We start from the raw sequence: 15,091 nt of genomic DNA, 5'->3' as shown, positions 1-15,091 counted from the left end.
GAGACACTATCATTGGCTCCAGAAAAGGGCATTGTCTTTCATTCTGAACGACAGTGTGTGTGCTTGTTCAGATGGGAGTTTGAGCAGAAGTGCAGGCGTCTACCATTTACCGATACAAAGTACTTTTCCTATCGGGGTTGGTTCTTATTACCGCTCGCATGTCTAGCACGTAAATGGGGGAAAGATTGGTTGGTGTCTCTCACGACTCCTATTGATCGGTGTTCTTGGAGTTCTTCAATGCTTTCTTCTTAGAAATAGAAGCATTTTAAGAATCTGGGGCAAAGGAGGAAGAAAACTTGAAGAGGAGGAGAACACACAATCTTCTTGTCAGCCTTCTTTAGAAGGAGTCAAAATTTTAGAAAAAACAGTCGATGCTCCCATGGAAGAATAAGCCAATCGGCAAAGATCACACCCTTCAACGCTTCCATAGCAGGACTCGGCAAGGCACTCAAGGGATAGTCTCGGCTTCCTGAGGTTCAGGTTGTTGTCATTCAGCCATACGTAACGAGGTGATGACCGCGAATACTCATGCTCCTGTAAGTCACAAAGGTGATTAGTGTTAATGGCAGGTTTCCACATTAATGTGACTCGCTTCCTGTGACTTTAATTTGAAACAATTGCATAGCCTTGTCGGAGATCAATGCAGATTACATGTCTTTGGCGCTGGAGAGGCGCTATGGAAGCCCTGGTAAGTAGGAAGGTCGCATCAGTGAGCGCCGAAGAGACTCGGCGTGAGCCGGCCTGGAGCCGCCGCTGGTGCAGATCTTGATGGGAGGCCCCTTGCGTCAATAGGCGTAGGAGACGACGATGATGATAATGCATATCCTTGCACCTTTCATTTAAATTATCTAGGTTTACCAGACACATATCATGTTTACATTCTATCTGTTTATTCTGGAAAGAGAAGGAAAAAAAATTAGAATACAGTATTTAAAATTGAGAGGCAGCAACAGCATGTGCGTACTGCTCACATCTGAAGTAAAAAGTGCTTGTATTACTACTAAAGTTTAACAGTAGTTCCACCTTTGCTAAAGTCATACACCCATTTAAAAATAATGGTTTGTATTCATATGTGAACAAATATAAAAATAGATTTTTGACCACAGCATATCACTTTTGTGTAATGACCTGTTCATTTTCCATTATCCCTTCTATACCAAATAACACTACCGAGTGTGTACCTTAAAAACTAACTGTTATTGGACAATGTAAATTTATGATCAATAAAATAGTTACATGTACACTAATTAATCTGATTTAGCATGAACCTAACTAATAAATGAAACAATCGTATACCCAGGACTAGGTGTATTTGTAGGGGTTTTAATTTACACTGAAAACAATAATAAATACATATACTCCTCCATTGAAAACTTCACTGTAAGAAAAGGTAGCAAAGATTTTAAAATACATAAAAATTTGAGAAATGAGTTAACTTGGCTATACTGTACAACGTTTACGTGAAAATTAAAGGAATATAAAATTAAACCGGAGATCACAGTACATTTCCATCAAAACGGAAATCCTATTTAAAGTTGCCCTCAGCTGAAATCGGAACTAGACTTCCGCTGCTTCAAATTAGAAGACTGATCTTCGGTGGAACTTGTTCTAGCGTGCAACAGTTGAGATTTGCGAGATGGCCCAGGTTTCGAATCTTCTTGTTTGATTTGCTGAAATGATTACATTAATTATTATAATATAAGAACTACATTTTTTCAATAAATTTAAATTACTATAATGAACACCAAATCTCTATCTTATTACAGTGTTCATTATAAATAAAGATAAGATGACCATTAATAATTTACTGTATAATCTTTAACCCTTTTACCCCCAATGGACGTACTGGTACGTTTCACAAAACTCATCCCTTTACCCCCATGGACATACCGGTGCGTCCTTGCAAAAAACTGGTTTTTCTAATTTTTTTGCATATTTTGATAACTTTATGAAAAACTTCAGGCATTTTCCAAAATAATGAGACCAACATGACCTCTCTATGACAAAAATTAAGGCTGTTAGAGCAATTTAAAAAAAATATATTGCAAAATGTGCTTGAAAAAAAAAAAATGCCTGGGGGTTAAGGGTTGGAAAGTTCCAAATAGCATTTGGGGTAAAAAGGCCAAGAATTATGTAAAAAATACAAAATTATGAAACAGGATTTTATAAACACTGATGTTGTACAGTACATATGATTTTGCATGATTACTTAAAATGCAAGACTTATAAGTTTTTATGTTTATAAACTCCTATTTCACAGATTCAATTGTCTTTATATAGAGTACTTCTCAGTGATGTCCCAACTACAATTATTATTATTAATTGCTAAGCTACAACCCTAGTTGGAAAAGCAGGATGCTATAAGCCCAGGGGCTCCAACAGGGAAAATTGACTAGTGAGGAAAGGGATCAAGGAGAAATAAAATATTTCAAGAACAGTAATAGCATTAAAATAAATATTTCCTATATAAACTATAAAAAATGAACTAAACAAGAGGAACAGAAATAAGATAGAATAGTGTACCTGAGAGTACCCTCAAGCAAGAGATCTCTAACTCTGATGAAGAGAGCAATGCCTGTAAACAGTACTCTCATAAACAGTATATGGTTTTGTTTTAGCCTGCTAGTACCAGGTAGATGCCCAAGGACCTTCCAAAATAGGATTAACATTAATTACTAGTGTCAATTGTTCATTACTTCTCTCGCAGCTTATACATTTCCCTTCCTCACTTGGCTATTTTTCCCTGTTGGAGCCCTAAATGGCTTATAGCATCCTCCTTTTCCAACTAGGGTTGTAGCTCATCTAGTAATAATATAGCTTAATTTAAATCTTCTGTCATATGTACATTAATCTGCAAGGTTAGGAGACAGATGTAAACTTCATGCCAAGCATTCGACGACATTTATAAAACAATCTTGTGCATAAAGCCAAGAAAATTATCGTATGGAAAGAAAGGACTTCGCTTAAGGTTCATACCTAAGAATACATATGCATGTAGCAGCACTGTGGCTGTAATAGCAAAGACAATGTACAGAAATACACATTACATCTGCTCATAATTTGATCCTCGATAAAAGTTTTGAAGGTGTACTGCACAGCGGATCTCTTAACAGTAGTACAGTATATACGCCACCATCTTGAAAAGTTCATAGTTGTGCTGGAGTGTAGTAGTGTGATCTTTAACCTTGGTATAAGAGCTAACTGTTTTTTAATAGATATTCCTTTCAGTACTGTTGCTTTTGCCGTGGGCTTGCCCCATGATCCTGTCAGCGTTTCTCCTTGCCGTCGGTATTATGGGCAACTGTAGTAGTCTGCTCACAGCTAAGGTCAAAGAGCGTGAGGCAGACAGGAGTTGGTTCCTCAGCATATCTCTGGTCCTCTCTGGTACTGTCTCCTGTGATCTTAAGGCATAGGTCCAGCTGCCCTATTGATCTCTTCACAAGTTTGTGCTTGCGGAAGTCTAGTGCACAGTTTCTATAACAAGTCCTATGACAGTGTAACTTTTAATTGATAGTCAATTCTTTTGAAGGGAAAGTTCAGGAGGACTGCCCTAGATCTATCGCAAGATAGCTCCGTCTGGCACAGCGTTGCTAACTCCGGCTGCTAAGTTGGCATTGAAAGCAACTGGGAACACAGCTGCTGAATAAAGGAGCAGGTGTGTTGTAACCAAGATTCACAACATGAACACTGGTCATAGTAAAACTCGAACAATTTGGAAGTAGTTTGGTCTTTGAAGAACCCTTCGAAAGCAAAACAGCTAAAGGCAAAAACCAAACTGATCCAGTGGCTAGAATCTCAAAAGCTTGTCTAGAATCTTCCTGAGGACTCTGAAAGAATGAGAGGCTTCACCACACCTGTGATCCTAGGGACAAACTAGTGTGTTTCTTTCAGGCTGTTTGGTCTACTTGAAGAGAATGTTATATTGAAGGTCATTGCAAGCAATTTAACCAGAGATATACTCCACTAACATTAAAATATCTTGCAGCTGCACACATCAATCTCTTGCAAGGCCTTCCTTCTCACATATGTCATGCTACTCTGTCAATTTCTGAAACAAACCTTATTACTATCTTGATATAATTTATTTCTAGCCATAAAAATGTTCACTGCCAAATAACAGAGCGCTGGATCCTGCAACACTAAAATCGCTGATTTCCTAAATAAATATTTAATTAGTGAAAGCATTTCCTTACAGCCAAATGAAAAGAGGAGTGAAAATGTGTATCTTTTGAGCCCAGAAATACCAGGAATCTTCCTTTCCCGATTTTACAAGTGCCGAGACAATGGGAAACTACCTAATCTGAAATGATGACAAACTTAGGTCACTGATTCCATCCTGTATGGAATTTTCTGCCAAAACTTACAGCATGCTGAGGCTGGTGATTAGCTTCCTTCTGTATCATAAGAAGATGCCTGTAAAACCCAGGCAAATTGTCTTGTACTCCAAGTGATTAATGGAAATAATAAGGTCCCTTGATTTGCTGACCCAAGGTTCAGGTGTACAGTACTGAAATTGTAATACTTAATGGAGGCTCAAGTCTTCTTCTGTCCTTTAACAAACCTCTTCAACAAGGAAGGCTCTTGGCTGGCCTTTTACTAAGATATATTACTAATACATAAGATAAATTGCAATTACTTCCACTTATTAAAGTAAGCACAATGCACATTGACGGTCGGTTGCTAGATCCTATAGACGAAGGTGTGGCACAGCCAGCACACAATGTTTCTTCCGATTTGTAATAGTGTTTGAGATTTACGCAGAACGGACGTGGGCTGTACATAAGTACTGTGGTGGGTTTGTTAAGAAACAAATGAACAGCTTTCACATTTTCTATATTTGATATAAAGATGCAACTATGAAAAACTAAATTGTATAAGAAGGTCATCAGCTTATAAACAATCGGAGATCCAAGCACGAATCAAACTGAAATCGTAAAACAGAGATATTGTATCAATGGTTTATATACTGTGATAAGATAAAGAAATACTTTAATATGTTATTTTTATTAGTAAAATAAATTTTTGAATATACTTACCCGATAATCATGTAGCTGTCAACTCCGTTGCCCGACAGAATTCTATGGAGGGATACGCCAGCTATCACAATACTAGAAGGGGGTGTACTTACCAGCGCCACCTGTGGCCAGGTACTATAGTACTTCTTGTTGACACCTCCTCAATTTTTCCTCGGTCCACTGGTTCTCTATGGGGAGGAAGGGAGGGTCGATTAAATCATGATTATCGGGTAAGTATATTCAAAAATTTATTTTACTAATAAAAATAACATTTTTCAATATTAAACTTACCCGATAATCATGTAGCTGATTCACACCCAGGGGGGTGGGTGAAAAACCAGTGTACAAGACTAAAGGATAGCTAAGTATCCCGTATTTCATATAATCAGTTATCCACAATAACAATGAAATAATAAGTACCTGGTAAGGAAGTCGACTTGAACCGTTACTCTGCCTTTAATAAGATCGTCTTCCTTACTGAGCGCAGCGTTCCTCTTGGGAGGCTGAATCAACTCAAAGGTGCTAAAGTATACAGGGCTGCAACCCATACTAAAGGACCTCATCACAACCTTTAACCTCGGCGCTTCTCAAGAAAGAATTGACCACCCGCCAAATCAACAAGGATGTGGAAGGCTTCTTAGCCGACCGTACAACCCATAAAAAGTATTCAAGAGAAAGGTTAAAAGGTTATGGGATTATGGGAATGTAGTGGCTGAGCCCTCGCCTACTACTGCATTCGTTGCTATGAATGGTCCCAGGGTGTAGCAGTACTCGTAAAGAGACTGGACATCTTTGAGATAGAATGATGCGAACACTGACTTGCTTCTCCAATAGGTTGCATCCATAACACTCTGCAGAGAATGGCTCTGTTTGAAGGCCACTGAAGTAGCCACAGCTCCCACTTCATGTGTCCTTACCTTCAGCAAAGCAAGGTCTTCTTCCTTCAGATGAGAATGTGTTTCTCTAATCAGAAGCCTGAATAGTAAGAAACTGAGTTCTTAGAACTTGGAAAAGAAGGTTTCTTGATAGCACACTATAAGGCTTCTGATTGTCCTTGTAAAGGTTAAGACCTTTTTAGATAGTACCTAAGAGCTCTAACTGGGCAAAGTACTCTCTTCAGATCATTCCCCACCAAGTTGGACAGGCTTGGGATCTCGAACGACTTAGGCCAAGGACGTGAAGGAAGCTCGTTTAGCAAAAACCGAGCTGCAAGGAACATGTAGCCGTTTCAGATGTGAAAACAATGATCCTGCTGAAGGCGTGGATTTCACTTACTCTTTTAGCTGTTGTCAAGCACACGAGGAAAAGAGTTTTTAATGTGAGGTCCTAAAAAGAGGCTGATTGGAGAGGTTCAAATCTTGATGACATAAGGAACCTTAGGACCACGTCTAGATTCCAGCCTAGAGTGGACAACCGACGTTCCTTTGAGGTCTCAAAAGACCTAGGGAGGTCCTGTAGATCTTTGTTGGTGGAAAGATCCAAGCCTCTGTGGCGGAAAACCGCTGCCAACATACTTCTGTAACCCTTGATCGTAGGAGCTGAAAGGGATCTTACTTTCCTTAGATATAACAGGAAGTCAGCAATCTGGGTTACAGTGGTACTGGTTGAGGAAACTGCATTGGTCTTGTACCAGCTACGGAAGACTTCCCCTTGAGACTGATAGATTCTGAGAGTGGATGTTCTCCTTGCTTTGGCAATCGCTCTGGCTGCCTCCTTCGAAAAGCCCCTAGCTCTTGAGAGTCTTTCGAAAGTCTGAAGGCAGTCAGACGAAGAGCGTGGAGGATTGGGTGTACCTTCTTTACGTGAGGTAGACTTAGAAGGTTCACTCCTAGAGGAAGAGTCCTGGGAATGTCGACCAGCCATTGCAGTACCTCTAAGAACCATTCTCTCGCGGGCCAGAGCGGAGCCAACCAACGTCAGCCGTGTCCCTTAGTGAGAGGAGAACTTCTGAAGTACCCTGTTGACAATCTTGAACGGCGGGAATGCATACAGGTCGAGATGGAACCAATCCAGCAGAAAAGCATCCACGTGAACTGCTGCTGGGTCTGGAATCGGAGAACAATACAACAGGAGTCTCTAGGTTATCGAGGTAGTGAACAGATCTATGGTTGGCTGACCCCACAGGGCCCAAAGTCTGCTGCAAACATTCTTGAGAAGGGTCCACTCTGTGGGGATGACCTGACCCTTCCGTCTGAGGTGATCTGCCATGACATTCATACCGCCCTGAATGAACCTCGTTACCAGTAGCTTTCGATCTTTAGACCAGATGAGTAGGTCCCTTGCGATCTAGAACAACTTCCACGAAAGAGTCCCTCCCTGCTTGAAGATGTAAGCCAGGGCTGTGGTGTTGTCAGAGTCCACCTCCACCACTTTGTTAAGCTGGAGGGACTTGAAGTTTATCAAGGCCAGAATAACCGCCAACAACTCCTTGCAATTGATGTGAAGTGTCCTTTGCTCCTGATTCCATGTTCCCGAGCATTCTTGTCCGTCCAAAGTCGCACCCCAGCCCGTGTCTGATGCGTCCGAGAGGAGACGGCGGTCGTGTTTCTGAACAGCCAAAGGTAGACTTCCTTGAGAAGAAAGCTGTTCTTACACCACGCGAGAGAAGACCTCCTCTCTTCGGAAACAGGAACTGAGACCGTCTCTAGCGTCATGTCCTTTATCCAGTGAGCAGCTAGATGATACTGAAGGGGGGGGAGGTGGAGTCTCCCTAACACGATGAACAGGGCCAGCGATGAAAGTGTCCCTGTTAGACTCATCCACTACCTGACTGAGCATCGGTTCCTTCTCAGCATGCTCTGGATGCATTCTAGGGCTTGGAAGATCCTTGGGGCCGACGGAAAAGTCCGAAAAGCTCGACTCTGAAGATCCATACCCAAGGAGACAATGGTCTGGGATGGAACGAGCTGAGACTCCTCAAAATTGACCAGGAGGCCCAGTTCCTTGGTCAGATCCATAGTCCATTTGAAAATCTCCAGACAGCGACGACTTGTGGGAGCTCTTAAAAGCCAGTCGTCTGACGGAGCCGGACACAAGATCATGGTACTGCTGCACAGTCTGTGAACTGTTAATCATGGGCAAGCGAGGAAGTACAGTGACAACCCGAATCTGTCTAGACTGTCTGGGTCGTACAGACAACTCCTTATCGGGTTGCTGAGGTTGCCGCACTGCGTCACAACAAGTCACTTCTGTTGGTTGTTGAACGTCTTCCCCGTGACACATTGACTCCGTAAACAAAAAATCCTCTAACAAGGACTAAGCTTGGACTGCATGTCTTGCAACACAGCTCAAGGTCTATGGGAGCAGGTGTGGTAACAGACGGGATTAGCGACTGAAGTGGAACCATTACCTTCCCTGGAAGCATGTTATGCTTAAATAAAAGTCCATAGGAGGCTATGCAGCTAAAGGCTCCCTCCAAATGACAGAGTCCTCAAGGGAATATCAGAAGGAGGGAGAAAAGAACTTTCTCATCTACAGGGACCATATCCTAGAAAAGCTAAGTTCTCTCAGTGAGGGTTCACTGGTGCAAAAGCAGCAGACTAGAAGGCAACGTTATGAAACTGCTTGACAGTCTAGTGAGTTGGCAACAACCAAAGATGTGTGACTGAGAAGCATGCGGTAAGGTATGCAGAGCATGTTGTATGCAGAGTATGCTGTATGCAGAGCATGTTGTATGCAGAGCATGCTGAATGCAGAGCATGCTGTATGCAGAGCATGCTGTATGCAGAGCATGTTGTATGCAGAGCATGCTGAATGCAGAGCATGCTGTATGCAGAGCATGCTGTATGCAGAGCATGTTGTATGCAGAGCATGCTGTATGCAGAGCATGCTGTATGTAGAGCATGTTGTATGCAGAGCATGCTGAATGCAGAGCATGCTGTATGCAGAGCATGTAGTATGCAGAGCATGCTGTAAGCAGAGCATGCTGTATGTAGAGCATGCTGTAAGGTAAGCAGAGCGTGTGCATGGCGTTTAACATTTCTCAGAAATTCCATGACCAGTGCTAGAGTGCTTTATGCATGCTTGCATGGGGTTTTAATATCAACATAATATTTACCTTACATTCATAACTCATGATTCATATTTTTGCCATATTTTGCGATATTGTTAAAAATATATTGCAAGGAATACAAATATATTTTTATAAGTAATACCAATAACCTCCATTATCATAAGGTTTGAAAAAGGAGGTAAGGTATGCTGAACAGCAGAGTCAGAACGAGCTGGAACAACAATAGTTGTGGTTTCCTCTTCAAGACTCTGTTGAGGGAACACCTGAGGCTCAGTCTGCAAAGGCTGATCAAAGGAAGTAGCAGAAGGTAGGCGCATGGGTGGAGGAGGCTGACTCCTGGCATGAGTGGCTGAACTCAAGGGTTGCGCTTGCTGAGTGGTTGGCGGATGCGCAGTAGCAAGTTCCTGAGGAACGAGTTGAGATTCCTGCGGTGTGAGCTGAGAGCGAAAAGGTAGTGGCTGCGCAGAACGCAGTAAAAATCTCGCAAGTTGAGGCTCCTGAGGCGCAAGGCTAAGGTGTTAAGGTGCTTGCCTTGAGGAGGGTTGAGCTCGCTGCAGCGAGAGCTGAGGAGACTGACTCATGGATGGGAGAGGTTGTACCTCAAGCGAGTGTTGCCTCACTGGTGGAACAGCAAGTGGAAGCGGAGGAAGAGAGGTATAAGCCTCCTGTTCCCATTGCTGAGGTTGCCTTAAGGAAGGCGGAGGGAGCTGCACACCACTGGGATCAGTAAACTCATAACGTGGCTCAACATCGTACGCCTGGCAGGTGGTACTGCGGTCAGGCGGAGCGAGCACAGGCGGCGGAGCGAGCGCAGGCGGAGCGAGCGCAGGCGGAGGCGCAACCTTCTCAGCCCGACACTCGCGCATCAAGACCGAAAGTTGTGACTGCATGGACTGCAGTAGAGTCAACTTGGGGTCGGCAGACACTAAGGTCTGCTGAGGTAAAGCCTTAACAGCAGAGATCTGTTGCGGCAGAACCTTACTCCTCTTAGGCGGAGTGCATTCAACTGATGACTGAGGAGAGTCAGAGCTAACCCAATGACTGCATCCGGGTTGTTGAACTCTAACTTCGTACGTCTGGCATAGGTCTGGACTTTACGTTTAAGAGGTCTTGAGACCTGAGACCAGCGTTTTCTCCCCTAAATTTCTTCTGCAGACGAGCAAAATAAGGGCTCAATCGTCTGCGGGTGGGAGTGACGGTCTCGGTAAGACACGCCCACAACCACCGAGGATACTTCTGTGCGCCGATCAAGGCCTGCTGAACCCTTTTGTCCTTCGACATTGCTTCTCCCCTGGGCTTGGGAGCTTGCAAGAGGTCCCGGACTGGGAGGACGACTGGCGCGCACAGAAGTACCCTCACGCACAACACTGACACACTTTGCGCTAATCACTTATCACTTTTGATTTTCTGTTTGCACTTATTTCACTGAACTCGAAACTTTAAGTGGTTTGTACCTGAAACACGCAATTCTATCCTTTCTCAAAAGTTAGTAATTGCGAAAACAGAATTACAATGTAACAGAAAAATCTAATGAAAGATAAATAATTCAGTGGCTGGAAAGAGACTAAACACTAGATCACTCTAGAAACGTTTACCTTCTTCCCCTAAAGAGACTAGGGAGAAGAGCAAAAACGATAACAACGTTACTCGCTTGAATGAAACGTTTATCCTCCTCTTTCTCCCTCCGTCTCTATCTCTCTCTCTCTCTCTCTCTCTCTCTCTCTCTCTCTCTCTTGACTTAGAACCTGAGAGAAGAGCCCAATCATATATATCGTTAAAACATATTATTGTTAAAGGAAAAAACTGAAATATTTCCCAAAATGAAAAGTTCCTTATTAGGATTAAAACCATTAAGTTAAGAAAGAATGAACAAAACGCTAGACACGGTTACTCTTACTGCAACGTGAAACCGTGAAAATTCTTTCTCTATCGTAACGATAGAGCGCAAGTTGAACGTTCTGAACGTCAACAACTGCAGAGACAAAACAAAACGTTAGTTCAACTTTGAAAACAGTACTAGACTATCAAAGAAATTCTTTCAAAGACATTAAAATAGCATAATATGTTAACAGGTAAAACCGAAATGACGGGCTCAATGTTAATTAACTTCGGTACCAAGAAAAGACCGCCTACTATTAGGAAGGTCGAATATAAACAAATATAAAAATTAATTTTAATAAGTTTATAATAAAAGGAAGTTAATCGAAGAGGCCTATAAGAGGCGGAGAGATATAAAATAAATCTATAACTTTTGTTAAGCAAAATTAAGAAAGAGAGTCTATACTCTCTTAGACACCAACACTTCCGCTAAGGGAAGGGTCGGCCATTTAAAGGTGAAAGAGAGTTCATACTCTCTTCGTCACCATAATTAATCAAATTAATTCCAAAAGCTAACTAAGCTAATATAGAAGTTTCCAGTAAAGCGACAGCCGAAATCAAAGAGAAATACTTCACCAAAGTCGTGAAAATACTCCAAGAACATAAGCGTATCCCAGAACGTCTTGCCGGAAGCACGACAGAGGAAAAATTGAGGAGGTGTCAACAAGAAGTACTATAGTACCTGGCCACAGGTGGCGCTGGTAAGTACACCCCCTTCTAGTATTGTGATAGCTGACGTATCCCTCCATAGAATTCTGTCGGGCAACGGAGTTGACAGCTACATGATTATCGGGTAAGTTTAATATTGAAAAATACCAATATTATATGAATTTCATACAATTAGCAAAATGACATTTGCAATCAATCTGATATTCATTTCATATAAAACAGGAATATTTTTTTACTTTAGTAGCTGGAAATCATAAGCATGGGAGTTAGGTTAGGCCTACCCTGAGATAAAATTCATGAAAATTCTTACGAACAGCTTCTTTGAACCTATTAGGTTTATAAGTGTATGACCTTCTCTATAAGTATTGTAGGGCGTTGATTAAGAAACAAATGAAGACCTTTAATTTTTTCATATTTAAGATAAAGATGCAACTATGAAAAAATAAAATGTATGATATAACCCTTTTACCCCCAGGCCATTTGGTTATTTTTTTTCAAGCACATTTTGCAGTATATTTTTTTAAATTGCTCTAACAGCCTTAATTTTCATCATAGAGAGGTCAGGTTGGTCTCATTCTCTTGGAAAATGCCTGAAGTTTCTCAAAAAAAATATAAAAAATATGAAAAAAAAATGTAAATAGCAGTTTTTTGCAAGGACGTACCAGTACGTCCATGGGGGTAAAGGGATGAGTTTTGTGAAACGTACCAGTACGTCCTTTGGGGGTAAAAGGGTTAAATAAACAACACTATCAATATCATTCTTTTTCTAAATATAAAGTCATTCACCTTTTCAGTAAAGACGTGGGCGAGCTGTTCACTTCTCGACTGCCAGATCATCTGCTGCCGTTGGAACACGTCGGGATATCTGGAAATTAGGACGTTATGTTGTCAAGACTGCATGGAATTTAAAGACTGCAAAGATCGTAATGAAGAAAATTGTTTTGGTTGGATTGAATTTAAGAATTTCAAAAGATAATACTGCAGAACATAGTTGATGAAGAATGATTAATGTGCAACATAAATATCTATTATACTTGAATAATCTACTAACAAACACTAACGACATATAATTTTAATTAGGGGTTGATCAAGAATAAATTGAATTTTTCAAAATATGTTTAGCATATAAAGAATAATTTTTTTTTTTATACGTAAATGACCAGAATGTTATTAATTCCTTTATATTGATATAATAGAAATTTACTACATCAAATAAAGTTTTCAAGATACAAAAGCAGTAATTTCCCTACACTTCACCATGCATTTAGCAGAGCGCATGAAATATTAACTATGCCATAATAGCATTTCTTCCATGTGTGAAGTACGGCCCTCTCTTAGACTTGTCTTGAGATTGTGTACAGTAATTGTTGATAATAAAATGTGAATAGAAAAGTCTATCTCTATGAAAATTAATTTAAAAACTCCCTAACATTATCTAAGCAATAGATGTTTTGTGTAAACTTGAAAAGGATGTTTAATAAATATTAAAGGCAGATGAGGTGTCCATCTCTTAGAACGGCAAATCAGAGGAGAGACGAAGGATCGAGCTATAATCTATAATCATTGCTACTTGCCATGCTACAACCCTTGTTGGAAATGCAGGTGCTACAAGGGTAAGTGCTCCAGAAGAGAAACTAGTCTAGTGAGGAAAGGACAAAGAGAAATACCTAATAAACTATACACATATAATAAAAAAATATACAATACATACAGATCAGTAAGAACATTAAAATAATGTCATGTATAAAATGACAAATTCGAAGATAATTTGTATTTTTCCTAACCATACAAACCTTAGCTATTTACAAAGGGTTTACTTTTAGCGCAGCTGAAATGACGAGCCAAAAGTTTTTAACGAGGGTTAATTACCCCCGCGCTAGTTAGCGGGGGGTGGGGAAGGGTAGCTTGCTACCCCTCCCCCCTCCACACACCGGTGACTTGCTTCACTTCACTTAGAGGTAGGACTTGACTTGGGGGTCAGGGATGGCGGGCACATATGTGTAAATAGCTAAGGTTTGTATGGTTAGGAAAAATACAAATTATCTTCGAATTTGTCATTTGTTCCGTAACCGAAATACAAACCACGCTATTTACAAAGGGTGACTTACCCCTTAGGAAGGGTGAAAAGTCCCCAGCCTTACTGACTTCGGCTTGCCCGGGGGCTCGATCCCTCAGTGAGCAGCACTAGAGAGAGGGAGCCCCTGTACCTCACAAGTTCCTAGCATCGCTAGAAACGAGTGGCCTACATAAGCAGTGTGAGGAGGAGAGTGTGACTCGTCCTATGAAGTTGACCTTGAGACCTTCAGATAGGAATTCTAGGATAGGACGTTCCCCATACCACCTCGTCAGGGTATGGGAGACGCAACAGTATTAAGCTTAATACTAGGAGCACAAAGAAGCATGGGTTACCTGCAGAGGTCGAGGTCAGCTATGCGAGGACCAGGATGCTGCTTCCCCAAGAGAGGGGAGAATGAAGAAAGAAGTAAGGGTCAGACATACTCTTTCATTCACGCAGACTAAGACCCGGTAACAACGCCCTCAACCTACTGCTACTTGTCCAAAAAGGAGCCTGAGGTTAGACCAGCTGTTGTGCAGCCACCATAGGGCCGATAGAAAACGTATCGAGGCTCCTGTGGGTCACGTCTTGCAGGTAGTGGGCTGTGAAGGTCGTTTGAAGCTTCCAGACCCCAGCTTGAAGTACCTGCGTCACAGAGAAGTTTCTCTTGAAGGCCAAGGATGTAGCAATACCCCTGACATCGTGGGCCCGAGGGCGACGTGACGGAGGAGGGTCAGGATTCAGGGCATGGTAGATAACCCTTCGAATCCAAGCTGAGATAGTGTTCTTGGTGACCCTCCTCTTTGTCCTGCCTGTGCTCACAAACAAAGCTCGCACATGAGGACGGACTGCAGCCGTTCTCTTCAAGTAGTGCCTCAGACACCTCACTGGACATAGTAGCAGCTGGTCTGGGTCGTTTGTTACAGAACGGAGACTCGCGATCCTGAAAGAGTCGAACCGAGGATCCGGCACTCCAGGATTCTGAGTCTTGGCCACAAACTCAGGGACGAACCTGAACGTTACCTCCCCCCATCCCCTTGAATGGGCGATGTTGTACGAGAGACCATGAAGTTCACTAACTCGCTTGGCCGAGGCCAAGGCGAGTAGGAAAGCCGTCTTCCAAGACAGGTGGCGATCGGAGGCCTGGCGTAATGGCTCGTAGGGAGGTCTCTTAAGAGACCTGAGGACTCGAACCACGTTCCAAGGAGGGGGTCTCACTTCCGACTGGGGGCAGGTAAGCTCATAGCTACGTATGAGTAAAGAGAGTTTTAGCGATGAAGAAATATCCACGCCCTTCAATCTGAAGGCCAAGCTTAAGGCTGAGCGATAGCCTTTCACTGCCGAGACAGAAAGGCGCATTTCTTCTCGCAGATACACGAGGAAGTCCGCTAATGCTGGAATAGTGGCATCGAGTGGAGAGATACCCCTTCCACGACACCAACCACAAAAGACTCTCCACTT

General features: G+C 42.2%; 1 protein-coding gene across 1 annotated transcript in view; it reads right to left on the bottom strand.

Annotated features, from left to right (window-relative positions):
• Window positions 1–1,293: 1,293 nt before the first annotated feature.
• The window catches only part of LOC137626654 (DNA-directed RNA polymerase III subunit RPC5-like), a 136,946-nt gene continuing 123,148 nt past the window's right edge, over window positions 1,294–15,091 (bottom strand). The window contains exons 9-10 of the mRNA XM_068357671.1: window positions 12,361–12,439; window positions 1,294–1,670 (exon numbers count right to left, since the gene is read on the bottom strand). Of these exons, the coding sequence (XP_068213772.1) occupies window positions 1,542–1,670; window positions 12,361–12,439 (208 nt within the window). The 3' untranslated portion in view covers window positions 1,294–1,541. The remainder of the gene's footprint in view (window positions 1,671–12,360; window positions 12,440–15,091) is intronic.

This window comes from Palaemon carinicauda, chromosome 34 (assembly GCF_036898095.1).
Source record: "Palaemon carinicauda isolate YSFRI2023 chromosome 34, ASM3689809v2, whole genome shotgun sequence".
In the NCBI taxonomy this organism is placed as follows: domain Eukaryota; kingdom Metazoa; phylum Arthropoda; class Malacostraca; order Decapoda; family Palaemonidae; genus Palaemon; species Palaemon carinicauda.
This window is presented reverse-complemented; position numbering and strand designations above follow the sequence as displayed.